General features: G+C 46.0%; 1 protein-coding gene across 1 annotated transcript in view; it reads right to left on the reverse strand.

The window, feature by feature from the left end:
• The window catches only part of ATAD2 (ATPase family AAA domain containing 2), a 750324-nt gene that overhangs the window by 452351 nt on the left and 284071 nt on the right, over nt 1-13902 (reverse strand). The window contains exons 12-13 of the mRNA XM_069621583.1: nt 12836-13010; nt 12653-12741 (exon numbers count right to left, since the gene is read on the reverse strand). Coding sequence (XP_069477684.1) covers nt 12653-12741; nt 12836-13010 — 264 coding nt within the window. The remainder of the gene's footprint in view (nt 1-12652; nt 12742-12835; nt 13011-13902) is intronic.

Raw genomic sequence — 13902 nt, forward strand, 5'->3', positions numbered from 1 at the left:
CAGAAGGTTGTTGGGGGTATGGTTAAAGTCCAGAAAATGTTCAACCAGGGGTGCAGTTATATTTTTGCACCTACTTTTTGTCCTGTGTTCCGATATTCTAGTGTTAATGGCTTGTGTTGTTTGGCCAATGTATCGAAGGCCACATGGGCACTCTATGCAGTAAACTACATTTTGGCTCTTGCAGTTTGTCAGGTCTCCGAGTATCCAGTTGCGTGTACCAATTTGAAAGGAACTCATCTTTTTGGTAAATTTGCAGGCAACACAGTTACCACACGGGTGGTGTCCTTGCAGAGGTCGAAGGATGCGGGTGGTGTTTCAAACAGGTTGAAACAGTGAATGTACGAGGTGCTCTTTTAGGTTTTTTCCTCGTTTATATGCGAATCTGGGAGCAGGTCCTCAGGCATGTTCAAGCGAGTGATGTGCCTATGCTTGTTGTTAATCTGTTTGATTTTTGAAGTGTGGGCTCCAAAGGCGCCACATGTTGGCTGTTTATCCGAAGGGTCTGCGTTATCTTGTAATTGGAGAAGAGTTTCGCGGTTGCAGATCCGGGCTCTCTTATTCGCTAAATCTAGCTGTTTCTTGGGAAAGCCCCTCGCTTTGAGGCGTGTGGTCAAGCTCTGAGCATGGTTCTTGTAGTCATCTAGGGAAGAGCCATTCCGGCGTATTCTTAGGTACTGTCCATATGGTAAATTGTTTCTGGCATGTGCCGGGTGGTTACTGGTGTAGTGAAGGAGTGTTACGGGCAGTTGTTTTTCGATACAGATCACATACTAGCTTTCCATTTTTGAAGCAGATCGATAAGTCCAGAAATTTTATTTCATTATCAGTGACGCATCCTGCGCATCCCTTTCATCCTTCTTGCGGTGTCCCTTGTGAATGGGGATGTGAAAATAGGCATCCTCCAAGTCCAGCAACAATAGGAATTCCACTTGTTCCAGCTGTCCCAGCACGTGCTGAAGGGCGACTATCCGAAACTTCTAGGATCTGATGTACTTGTTCAGACGGCGGAGTTCCAGGATGGGCCTCCAACCGTGAGTCTTCTTCTTGATAAGGAAGTACCAAGAGTAAACTCGAGAGCCCCAGAGCCTCTTTGGAACAAGCTCTATCGTGCCCTTCAGCATGGCCCTTACTGCCAGCAGAAGCTGAGGCATGTGGATTTCCTGTCTGGCCACGGGTGGTACGTGCATACACTTTCATTGGAGTTCCAGGGTGTGTCCGTGAGCCAGAGCGTCCAGCACACAACGGTTGGTGGAGATGGACTTCCACATGCTGACTAAGTTCGCCAGCCGGCCTCCCACTGGGGTACAGCCGGTTCAATCTTGCTTTGCCGCCGCCTTGGGGACCTTGGAGACGACAGCGACCTCCTCTGGACTTGCTGCGGCCCTTGTAGGCCTCCTGGGCCTAAGAGCGGGTTGACGGTAAGACTATTAGCTCCCGCTGAAGCCCTTGAAGTAACCTTGGGATTTCCTCCGGAGGGCCGAAAGGGCGGTCATCGCTGTTTCAGCTCGCCCAAGGCACGAGCAGTCTCGGTATCCGCCTTGATGGTCTGAAGAGACTCGTCCACAGTCTTTCCGAACAAATTATCCCCGAAGGGCATGTCCAATACCCTCGACTACACCTCCTGACGAAAGTAGGCCTTCAACCCTCCCCGCCGACGAAGGCAAACGCTGTTGCAGATTTGGTAGAATCCTGTGTCAGCAATGTCCGTTGCCACTGTGATGGCATGGTCCGATGCCACCTCGCCCTCCTGCAGGATCTTCAACGCTTCCGCTCTCTTGTCATTGGGAAGAAAGTTCAGGAGGGGAGAGATTTTAAACCAGAGCTTCCTGTCGTAGCACGCCACGATGGCGAGGGCCACCTTGATGGTCGTCACTGTCAATGTGATGACTCGTCGTCCCATGGTGTCCAACTTCTTCCCCTCACTGTCCAGGGGTTGGGAGGAGGTCTCCGATGCAGCAGAGCCAGAGGATTTCTTCCTCTCCGCCGCCGAGACTACTGAATCCGGGGAAGGCTGGGACCTCAAACACTTGGGTGAAAAGTCCAGCACCCTGTACTTCTTTTCGTACCGGTCGCTCTTCGCCGGGGCAGAGGACGGGTTCTTCATAAGGGACAGTCCCTTGTCCAAAATGTCGTCCAATAGAGCAATCAACAGCACAGTCTTCCACTTTGCCTCACAGTGTTGGTACAGGAAACCCTCTTTTCCTCGGGGGTCAGCTGAAACAGGTCCGAGGCCCTAGAGATCATGACATGGAACAAGCCGATCTCGTCGGGTGGTGAGGCTCTGGGCGGCGAAGACGAGCGGTCTAACCCGCCGTCATCCGTGCCCGTTGCAGTCGTCGCCATGTCCGTATCCTCCCTCGGTGGAGAGGAGTGGGGAAACTGGTGAAAAGTTGTTGGAGGGTGAAGTCTCCTATTCTTGGTAGGGGCACACCTGATGGCCCCGGTGATGTGGTACCTTCGGTCGGCGGAAGGGGCATCCTGGTCCAAATCTCCAAACAAAAGATGTGGAGTGCCTGGAGGATATCGACCGAAATGTCCGCTGGGGGTTGAGGTGGCAGAAGTGGGAGCTGCCGAGGCAGCAGCATAGGGTTCCCCAACTCCTCCACGTCCTGCTCCTTGTCAGTCTCGTCACCACTCTAGACGTCTCCCTCGTCGGGGGTCCCTCCCGTAGGCCTTGGCCTCGACCAATTTCTCCTCCAAAAGGGTCAGGAGAGTAGAAAGCTCCTCTCCTCAGAGGAGATGTCCATGCCCTGCAGGACTACTGTGCCCCCCCCGCTTTCTTTTTGATCAGGGGAGACTGTTTCGGGAGATGATGGGCATCTGGGCATCACCTTCTCCGGTGTCTTCTGTATGGGCTGAAACGACGATTACCTCCTGGCAGGCAGGGAAACTCTCGCCTTGGGGACCGTACCCTGCGAACCCTTCGTCCACAGCCTTCGCTAGAGATGCCAATGGAAGGCTTCGCCAGGTGAATCTGGGCCTGAACGACCTTGGTCGAGCTAGGAGCCTTCACCTTGGGGGTGAGGTGGTGGGGTGTCAGTGCCCCGCTCTTGGCCTTCTCCGACTGGTCCGTCCGTGGCTTCTCCAGAAGCTTACCCGGGTGGTCAGACTTATTCTTAGCCGAACTGGAGCGTTGGCTTGTGGTCGAAGGTACCGGAGACGCTATGCTCACCCTGGCTGCCGGGGAGCCCTTCGCAACGGCGCTCCCAGAGCCCGCAGACTGTGCTTGGCCTTATGTTGGGCCGCCGTCACCGGGGTGCCCTCAAAGGTCTTAGAAGACTGCTCAGATTTCTTCTTGTGGCTGGGGGAGGCATGTTCCCGGGACTCACCCGTAGCAGGGGCCTTTGCCTGAAGCCACTCAGTGAGGGGCCTGCGCCGGTCCTTCATGGTGCGGGAGACCATCTCCTGGCAAAACGCACAGTCATCATCCACGCGCGTTTGGTCTGAATGCAGACAGTAGAGGCACGCCGAATGCCCATCGTCCAAGTAGATGATCCGTAGGCCGCATCCTGGACAAATCCTGAACAGAGGCATCAAGTCTTCCTTCTCCTCTGCCATCTCACCCCGGATAGACCTTGAAGAAGCTTCTGGAATCCTCCAAGAAGAAACTCGATGGGGAAAAAAAAAAAGAAAAAAAAGAATAAATCGCCCTCGACAGGTGCTGAAGAATCCGAAAACTGGTCTGTGTTAATCAGAAGATGGATCGATGGAGCTTGAGGCTTGATTGACTCTTAGAAAAAAAGAAAAGAAAAATAGCGCAAAATGCAGTGAAAGCTTGAGAGCTATAGCACAAGGACTACCAACACTTAGACGTGCTGTAAAAACCTGAAGATGGCTGCCAGAGAAGGGGCTCAGGTAAAGGCCAGTCATTGGCTGGGGCAGTATGACCCAGAGACCAATGATTGGTTGTTAGGAGAAAGACAGTTCAGAAGTGAAACTGATTTTTTCTTTACTGAGGATTCCCAGTCTGACGACTGGGAATATTCATGAGCATGTGAATCCATGCCAAACCCCATGCTGGAGAATAAAGTTGTCTGAGTGCATAATTCTTCTTATATTTGCACTATTGGACCAGAAATTATAAATTCACACAATAGTTAGAACACGTTCACTGCCAACAGCCATAACTAGATTGTCTATGGGACAAACGTCATAGGAGCGAGAAAAGGGGGGACACTAGGTATCCCTTTGGCACTCCACATAAGGTGGTGTGTTCCAATCTATAAAGTTTTAGGAGAGATACTAAAACTCCATCTTGAAGAACTGTAGTTACTCAAGGATAAAGAAAAATAATCTCAAAGAAGCACACCAAGTGTCCCAGCAACACTGCCCCTAAGGTGCTGTGTGCTGCAGTAGTGAAATACAGATGCCTTTAAGTATTATGGAATAAAATATACGCCATAGGACACGTAAAAAATACAAACAGAATTCCAAAAGACAGCACCTGTAAGAATGAATGAGTGGAAAAATCTCCACTCGTTCAGGATCCAGAAGTCCAGCAAACTGTTGCTGGGGTTCCCATTAGGAGAGGGGATGATGCAAAAAAATGATAAATCCCCCTAACAGGGATTAATTATAAAACTGAAATCCTCCCAACGCGTCCACTGCCACCAGCCATTCAGGTATGCTTGTCACGAACACAAATGTTACAGAAGCAGTGAGTAAGGGGATACAGTGTAACCCTTCTGCAATCCACATAAGGTGGGGTGTGCTGATTTCACAGTATAAAATGTAGAAAGGATAAAAAGTATCCTCTGCCTGTGGGAACATAAGTTCCCACAAGGAAAATAAAAAGGCAAGCCCAAGGGGCTCCCAGCAACACTGCATAAAAGGTGCTGAAATAGTAAATTACAGATGCCTTAGAAAGTTGGAGGAAAGCAACAATAAAGTATGGAGAGACACTGAAATGACACGTGGGGAGGGCAAGGGTTGGGGTTCCCACGCAAAAATCTGCAAGTCTAGCAAAAAGTCCGGGAGAATCATGGGTGAGGTCTGTAAAATGGGTCACTTTCTTCTCAAAGTGTTTCATATAGTATTACCATTCCTTTCCTCACCACCTACGATCCCTGGTAGTTGCATCGTTAGTAATGTATGTTTATTTATAGTGCGCACCAGACCCAGGGGCATTAGGGCGCAGAAGAAGGAAAAGAGGATTGTTCTGCTTAGTTTACATTGCTGTGCGTTACAAAACAAATATTAAAAAACAGTGCTGGCATATATCCTACAAATGAACAACATGGTAGCAGAGAGCAAAAGTTATATACAATATATACAATTCTACGGAGTAGTGGACAGTGGTAGGCAGTGTGGTAGAAGGTCAAATGTCATGCTCCTTAATCCATTGGACGAGGTTAGATCTGAAGCGTGGGTAGGGCATGTCTTCTCTTAATGCGGTGGGAGCGAGTTCCTTTTTTGGGCAGCTTTGACCGGGAAGCTACTACCACCTGTCTTTATACATTTGAATCTAGGCACTTGAAGTAGGTTAGTATTGGCTGTTCTGGAAGGGCGGTAAGTGGATTGTCTCCGGAATCTGGAAGGTATTGAGGGGCGGCCATATGTAGGTATTTATGAGTTAGGGAGGCTGATTTAAAGGAGAATTTTATCTTTGGTGGAGATCCAGTTAATGGATCTTCTAAAGTCAGATATGTGGACTTTCTTGGGAATGTTGAGGGCTGCTCTCAAAGCATTATTTTGTAATATTCGGATCTTGTTGGTAATGTTATTTGTTGCAGCCTATGTAAAGGGTGTTGCAATAATCCAGTTTAGATAATACCAAGGCTCTTGCTAGAGTAATCCAGTTATTAGGTGTAAGGAAAGGCCTAGCTGCTCTAACTAGCTTGCACGTGTAAGCGGTGGCCAAGGCCATGGAGTTTACTTGTTTTTTGAAGGTGAGAGTGGAGTCAAGGTAGAAGCCAAGAGTTTTCACTTCCTTGGCTACTGGGATGTTGTTGTCGTCTATGGTGAAGTTAGAATATAGATGGCCTAATTTATTGATATTAGCCGTGGTGCCCAGAATGAGGAGTTCAGTTTTGTCATCATTCAGGCATAGTCCATGAGAGGCCATCCATGCCTGGATGATGAGATCTACTCTGTTCACAAAGGCCAAATCCTTATCGTAATCTCCAGTGAATGGGATGAGGATCTGTGTATCATCTGCATAGTTAGTGTAGGTGATACCCAGGCCATCTAGATCATCAAAAAGGGGCTTTGTAAAGATGTTGTATAGAGTGGGCGAAACACAAGAGCCCTGAAGCACACCACAAGCGATAGGAATAGGGTCAGCGGCTGCTGAAGGTGCGAAGACCCGCATGGTTCTATTATCTAAGAAGGATTGAATCCAGCCTATGGCTTTTTGTGAGAAGTGGGTGGTCAAGTCTAAGTGGTGGCAGAGAGTCTTCTGATCAACCAAGTCAAATGCCGCTGAGAGGTCGAGCAGCAGAAGTGGTGCTGTATTACCATTGTCTCTCGGGGCATCTATTTGTGCTTTAAGGTCGATCAATGCAGTTTCCGTTCCGTGTTGCGGTCTAAAACCTGATTGACATACTCCTAGGAGGTGGTTACATTCCAGATATTGTTGAATTTGGAGGTACGCTATATTGTCCAGAATTTAAAGCAGGAATGGCACTGTCGTAATGGGACGATAATTAGTGGGAACAGACAGGTCAAGTGTGGGGTTTTTTTGTTTTTTTTTAGAAGTGGGAGGACCCACGACGGTTTCAAATTGTTGGGAATGGTACCCGTAGAGAATGAGGCATTTATAAGTTTGGTTATGAATGGGGCAAGGTCCCTAGTGGCATTCTTTATGATTTGTGCAGGGCAAGGGTCGCCGTGGCAGTTGGAAGGTTTGAGAGTTAAAATAACTTTCAACTTCTAGAATGAATACTTTCTTAAAGTTGAAAAGAGGTTTAGGTAGTTCGGACAGGGTGAGAGGTGAGGTGTTCGAGGGAACAGGGGCTGTGATATTGTTAGAGTTGGAGGCGAGGAGGAGGGATTCTTTTTTGTTGTTGATTTTAGCCGGCAGGGTCGTTATTTTATTAGCTAGGACACTCTGAATGCTGGTGCACCAGGATTTGTCCTTAAGGCAGGTGTCAGGGGCTTGGATAGGTGTTTCCAATTCTTTAAAGATTGTGAATAATTCTTTTGTACTGCAGTTAGCTTGGGTGATACGAAAATTGTAGGATTCTTGTTTAGCTAGGATTATTTCTCTTTTGTAAAGGGAGGCTAGTTTTGTGAGGTAGGTTGTTAGTTTCAGAAGGGTTCAATCTCCATATCTGTTCACATTTACGTTTCTCAAGTCTAATGGCTTTTAGGTGGGGAGAGAACCATGAATTAATATTTTTTTGTGTTTGCATTTTCTGATTTTCAAGGGTGCTATGGTATCCAAAGCGGATAACATTACCTTATTGTACTCTTCGACCAAGATAGATGGGTCTGCAGAGTCAGGGAGAGAATACAAGGTAGGGATGATCAGAGGAATTAGTTTGTCGGCTGTAATGTTCTTTTTATTCCTTGTAGGAATAGCAGGAGCTATACTGATGGTATGATCGGGGGCTGTGACTTCAAGGGAGAAAGATCAGGTGGTGGTCAGACCAGGGCATGGGTGTTATGGCATTGATTGACGTTACACAATGGTGTTTCGCTATCCAATCCAGGGTTCTGCCCTTAGTGTGAGTGGCGCCCATTACCTTTTGGGCCAAGCCCAATTCCTCGATGGAGTCGTTGATCTGTGTGGCATTAGGATCTGAGGGGTCTTTGTAGCCAAGATTAAAATCTTCTAGGAGAAGACTTGGTGATGTGTTTTGAGGTTATCCGAAAGGATGTTAGTGAGATGATCTTCAAAGGATCCTAGAGGGCCTGTAGATAAGGTGGAGAGATATACTTTTCAGGCACACTGGAGCCTGGGTGGGCTTCTGGGCTGAAGCCCGCCAAAGGCAAACTACACAAAGGACTCAAACCTGATGCAAACAGTAAAAGCCCAGAAGAAACTAAGAAATGGCGAAAAAAAGAAGACTGGAACCATTTTGGGAAATGGTCACCCTTGTGTGCAACACTGCAGCCGAGGTATAAGCCTGCAGATACATGTCACTAGGTAGTAAAAAAGAAAGCACTGGCACCAGCCATTAAAGTGAGTTACTGTAACAAAATATTAAACTATGAATGGGTTATGGGAATCCAATCACTCCACATAGGGTGGTATGTGCTGGACCCATTAAGGAAAGTAAGACGGACAGGGGTCATCTTACTATTCTTGGGAACAGTAGTTCACCCAAATGTAGTTAAACATTCAAGAGAAGTCGAAGGGACTTCAGTGGCACTGCACAAAAAGTGCTGTGTGCCATTGTTAGGATAGTTTTTCTGAAGTCCAACTAAGGACTTAGTAAAACCATTCAACTGAGGCAGTACAAGACTTCACTCTTAGTGTAAGGCTGTACCACCTGAGTTCATGGTAATGTAGACAGAACAGTCAGGCTGATCTTAGGAGGGTGATAGGGCTGTAGAAATCAGTACAAATGAAATTGTATTACATATGGTCCAAATAAACACTGAAACCATATGTAAGTAAAAATAAATGATTTAAATACAGGTAGGCCCAGATAAATCTATGGTTAAATAAGTACTCACACACAATATATGTAATCACAATTCTAAAAACACAACGCTATACTTGAAGGTACACAGACAAAAGTATAAACCTTATTGGGAACGCTCAACAGTAGTTCTAGAGAAGTAAAAACCTTTTCATACACATTCAGTATAGGTCACTCCTATTCTTGGGGAGTAAAAAACAAGGTTTACTTTCACAATTACATTCAGTAATGCAAGGGTGGTAGACCCTAGCAGTTGTACAGTGACTCTGTAAAAATCATCTAATCAGTCAACTGTACAAAATACTTTGTGACTAGTGGAACACTTATTCCACGTACAGTAAAAACCTATAACTACTTTTGTGATAAGTTATGCTAGGTGCGTAAAACCTAAGGATATAATATTCAATTACAGGTGCTTTTGAGATCAGTGAAACAGATTGAGATAAGCAGTAACTCTTGTAACTTATTTTTGGGATGGCACACAACTAACTCAAGGTAGGTAAAACCCAAATACTTTTTCAATCTCACAAGGAGTCCAGGTTAGATCTTTCCCAGCTATACAGGTAACTGATGTATGACTTATAAGGGGCAGTTAGAACCACAGACCCTCTGTGTCCGTCTACAACAGCATAGGGAAAGCAGACCCTAAAGTTACACGTTACTGAATGACAGTGTTATTCTAGATAGGAAACAACCTAATACAGACCTATTCTTGACAGGCTAGCAGCAAGTCTGGGGAAGCAAGACCCAGTTGGGGAACACTCATACAATTATCCTCAAAGGACTCATCTGATGAAACCAACATTACTTTTGGGAAGAGATACAACCAAATCACGAGAGTAATATACCTTCACATCTACTGTCAATTAGAATGGAAAAACGGTTTCTAAAGTAAAGAAAGATGTTAACCATACTTTTGAGAATAGTGCATCAAACATCCAAGATAATTAAGAACTTTTGTAACTCTTCACTCTTAGAGTTACAGTTGCCAACCAACTCTTTACAAGGAAGTAACTTTTAAACACTAATTTTCTTTTCTAGGCAAAAGACCCAATCCCGTCAAAGTCTTTCCCTGGTTCTTGGAGCGTGAATGTTCTCGGGTTCTTAACTAGCAAAAGTCAGAGTTCCTTAGGAAGACTGGGCAAACTGGTAAATACACTTTTACTTCTAAAGTTAGAAGAGGGTCCAGGGGCTTCACAGAAATCCTAAACCCACTTATGGTAAGTACATACCAAAGCCAACAGTACCTCAACATTGAAGATTTTGGAGAAGGACTACTTCGGGATCTGCAGCCAAATACCCGGTCAGTGGATTCCTTGTCGTGGTGACTGAAAACAAGACCTCAGAAGGAACTTTGCAGCAGGGATCAATGGAGAAAGCTCTAGGCAAGGTTTTCCTCACGGCTGAATGCGGTTCTGCAGATGTCGTCGCCTATTAAAGGAGCACAGAAGACAGAAAATTGCGGTTGAATTCTCATTGTTACAAAGGTCCAGCACTCGTTGAGGGGACTTTTCGGACTCTATTCGTGTCTCTGGAGATCCACCAAGATGCCCATGAAATTCAGCGAGATTCAGGATTCGGAAGACCGTGCTCCGCACAGTGGCTCGAGGTCCCAGGGTACTGCAGCAACGCATGGTCGCTGCAACACGTGGGATGGCTCAAAATGCAGATCTTCTTGAGTCTAGCGAGTCTCACCAAGCTCTGCGCCAGGGTCGTCGTTTTCGGAGTCCCCAGGTCGATTGGAAGTAAGGGCTATTTATTTTAATTTTATTTTTTACATTTCTATAGCGCACAGACAGCCCAGGGGCATTGTGGGGCTGTTACTTGTAGGAGACTTAGTTACAGTAAGCATACGTTCAGTGGAGCATGGATGTTATACATGTTTTGCATAAAAGCGTACACAATTCGCTGTATCTCGTGGAAGGGATGGATGTCCTATCAGAAGGTGGGGTGATCAGGCGAACAAGGTGGTTTGGCTATAGCATTCTCCGATTACACAGCAGGCTCTCAGGTCGCTGGAAATCGCCTCCACCGCTTTTCCATCATCCTTTTACGGTTTGAGTTCCAGTGGTCAACTTGTCTTCAGCTTCCAGATTCGCAGTATTTAACAGGAACTGCAGCACAACTTCTGCATTCTCTCCCTGCAGTTTAGAACAAGGGGCGGTCCGGGTGTCCAAACAGGACAGCCAGCCCCCCACTGGAATTTGTCCCCATTCAGGCAAGGAGGAAGACAAAGGGCTGTTGGAGTTTTGGACTCCTCTCTCGCTTCCTGCCTTCACAGACTGGAGCCTGGGCAGGGACTCCCGCCAAAGAAAAATCATACAAAGGAATTTCCCACCCTGGATGTCAGGGGAAGGAACAAGAAAGGACAAGAAACAGTAAAATGGTGAAAAAAGAAGACCGGGCCATTTTGGTAAAATGAGCACGCTTAGGTGCCATTACTGCTGCTGTGAACACAGCCAGCGGGAAATGTGCACCAAATGAATACAAAGTATCGCTGCCACCAGCCATTGAAGGTAAGCTTGTCCCTGTAACAGAATTGTTACAGTATCAGTGTGAAGGGAGATACATTGCATCTGACCAGCACTCCACGTAAGGTGGGGGGGTGTTGGCTTCACAGAATAAAATGTAAAAGGGTTCCAAAGATCCTTTCAACCCTTCTGCACTGTATTTCTCTCAAGGTTGGCAAAAGTTAAAAGGGGAGCCCCTAAGGCAACCCAGCAACAGGCACTTTGCCACAAAGTTGTTAAAAAGAATAACTTTAAAAAGACTGTGGAGAGTCAAAAGAATAACGCCCATAAAAAGTGTAAAAGATTCTGTGAGTGTGCAAAAGGGTCCCCACACAGAGGTATTAAGGAAAAATATCCCACTAGTAAAGCAAAAAGTTCTGGGGTTGACCCAGGTCAGCAAGATTTACCATTTCTATGAAAATCTTACCCAATAGTCACAAAGCAAAAGCAGATGCCTATGGAGTTTACTAGACTCCATAAAACAGTAAGGAGCATAGAAAATCATCACCAGGAAAACACGAGTGAGTGAGGAAAAAGGTCCCACTTAGTAGTAAAATTTAAAAAGCCCTGCGTCCAGCAAATGAGCTGGGGGTCTCCAAGGTTAAAAGGGAATTGGCACAAATGAAAATTATCCCTAACACCGAGGACTTTACGTACCTTCAAAAGTCAGGACAGGATGCAGACCACAGAAAAAAGCTAGGATGTCCCATTGAAGTGTGTGGAAGGAAAGCAGCAAAAATAATACATTTCCTAATAATACCCATACTGTAGAACAATCATTTGTGGGGCTTAACTTTATACTTTGACACAGGACTATCTTTGGTTGCACATATGCTTAGCAACGTATAAGATTCAATTAACCATGAATGGATGAATAATGCTGGAATTTTAATTCCAGACAAGGTTTTCCAAGTATACAGAACACACTATGCACATTGTGGCAGCAAATGCACTCTCAATCCCTGGTCTCCCATTTATAATGAAAACAGCATAAAGAGTTCTCTGAGTTATCTATTGATGTATCTTACCACAAGCACACTAGTTATCTTACATTGATATACACATTGGATAAAGCATATGCTGGCATTGCACTGGCCTGAGGAAGATACTTCCACAGATGCTTGTCGCTAGGTGCGGGGCTCGATTTGTTCAGGGTCTCACTTACCAGAGTGATCACACACACCGATTCCCCTAAAGCTATCACTGAACATTTCTGCACCATTTGCCCTATAGCTATTGCTGTATATTGTTGCAGTTACCTATTCTAACACTACATTCAAGGTTGGTTTAGCCGCATAACAAAAAAGGGCAAGCTTCAAAGATAAAGAAAAGCAACAGTGAAGAAGAGTAAATACCAAGGTACTCCCAATTTTCCCACACATACTTTGGTTGTATAAGCTTATCTTGATTTGAACAGAAGGGGGCACACTACAAAACCACAGGAGTTTACATACCATTTCCCCCTCCTCCATATTAAATTGAATGCATTATTGACTTGTAAGAATAGTTTGCAAAAGGAAAGGTCAGCACATTGGAATACCAGATGATCCTCACCTGTGAATCTGATCTTGTCTGCTAGATCTGACAGGGGCAAGCCCATCAATCTCATCAAAGAATATAATCGATGGGCGCATCTGGTGAGCCTATTGTGCAAACAAAACAAGAAAGTGAGGCAGGTGAAGGGGAGCTTCAATGAGATACCCATACCTGCAAACAGAAACATGCATTATACCTTACCTGGTCAAACAGTAAACGCAGTTGTCTTTCAGATTCTCCCACCCATTTGCTCAGACAGTCTGCTCCTTTCCTCATGAAGAAAGCAACTTTTTTATCCCCTTGACTGCATTCATTGGCAAGTGCTCGGGCAACCAGGGTTTTACCAGTGCCAGGAGGGCCATAAAACAAACAGCCTCTGTGGAGATAACATCACTTTCAGGTTTCAAGAAACAAAATGACATTGTGAAGCTACAAAGCATTACAGTTTGCCACAGAATACTAAGGTATTGCAAAAGCCTTTTGGGGCGGGGTGTCAAGAGACTTATTCTGGGTTAAGTAACAAGGTGTGCACCAAAACTCTCAATAGGTAGCAGAGCAGTCAGGCTCCACTTTTAGCTGTTGGTGGGCTTATACCAAAGTACAATTTGCACCCATAGATTGTAATAAATGTAGGCAAGACTAAGTGTCTATGGAGCGTAAATAGCTATACAGGAGAGGTTTGCCACATTTTTAGAGTTGACAGGTGTGGTGGCATGCACGAGAGACACCAACCATGCGGGGCAGTGGGGAAACACATGCTTAAGACGCCAATGGGGGTAGGAGGAGGTGCGGCCCAGGGGCCTTGGGTGCAGAGGTCACTTTTGGGTCTGGCTAGGCTGCGGTTCCATGCTTCAATGGATCAAATCTGTGAATTGGGCAGCTGTACACCTTTGTAAGGTGTAAGAAACGCATACCAATCTGGCAAAAACATCACATGACAATCTCCGCCCCTCTCCCAGACAACGCAGGTGAAATTCAGTGCGGGCCATTCAAAAACAAATGAGTCAACCTTCATAGTGGAAGCAAAGGAACTGGTCCTGCAAGGCCAGTCTGTGTTGGGGAATCACAACTGCATGGGGAGGCTTCTCGTTTCACAAGTTGAGGATCTGCAGAGTACCAAAGCTGAATTCGAGACGAAGACCAATGCAGCAAGGTAGCTCGGGAAGAAGCTGATTAGGCCACAGGATGGTTCTGAGAAGCCTTCGAAGGCTCACAGGCAGGATACCCAAGCAGGGGGTCGAGACTAGTTATTCCCACAGGTCCAAGGT

Source organism: Ambystoma mexicanum, chromosome 5q (assembly GCF_040938575.1).
Source record: "Ambystoma mexicanum isolate Mex_15411 chromosome 5q, UKY_AmexF1_1, whole genome shotgun sequence".
In the NCBI taxonomy this organism is placed as follows: Eukaryota; Metazoa; Chordata; class Amphibia; order Caudata; family Ambystomatidae; genus Ambystoma; species Ambystoma mexicanum.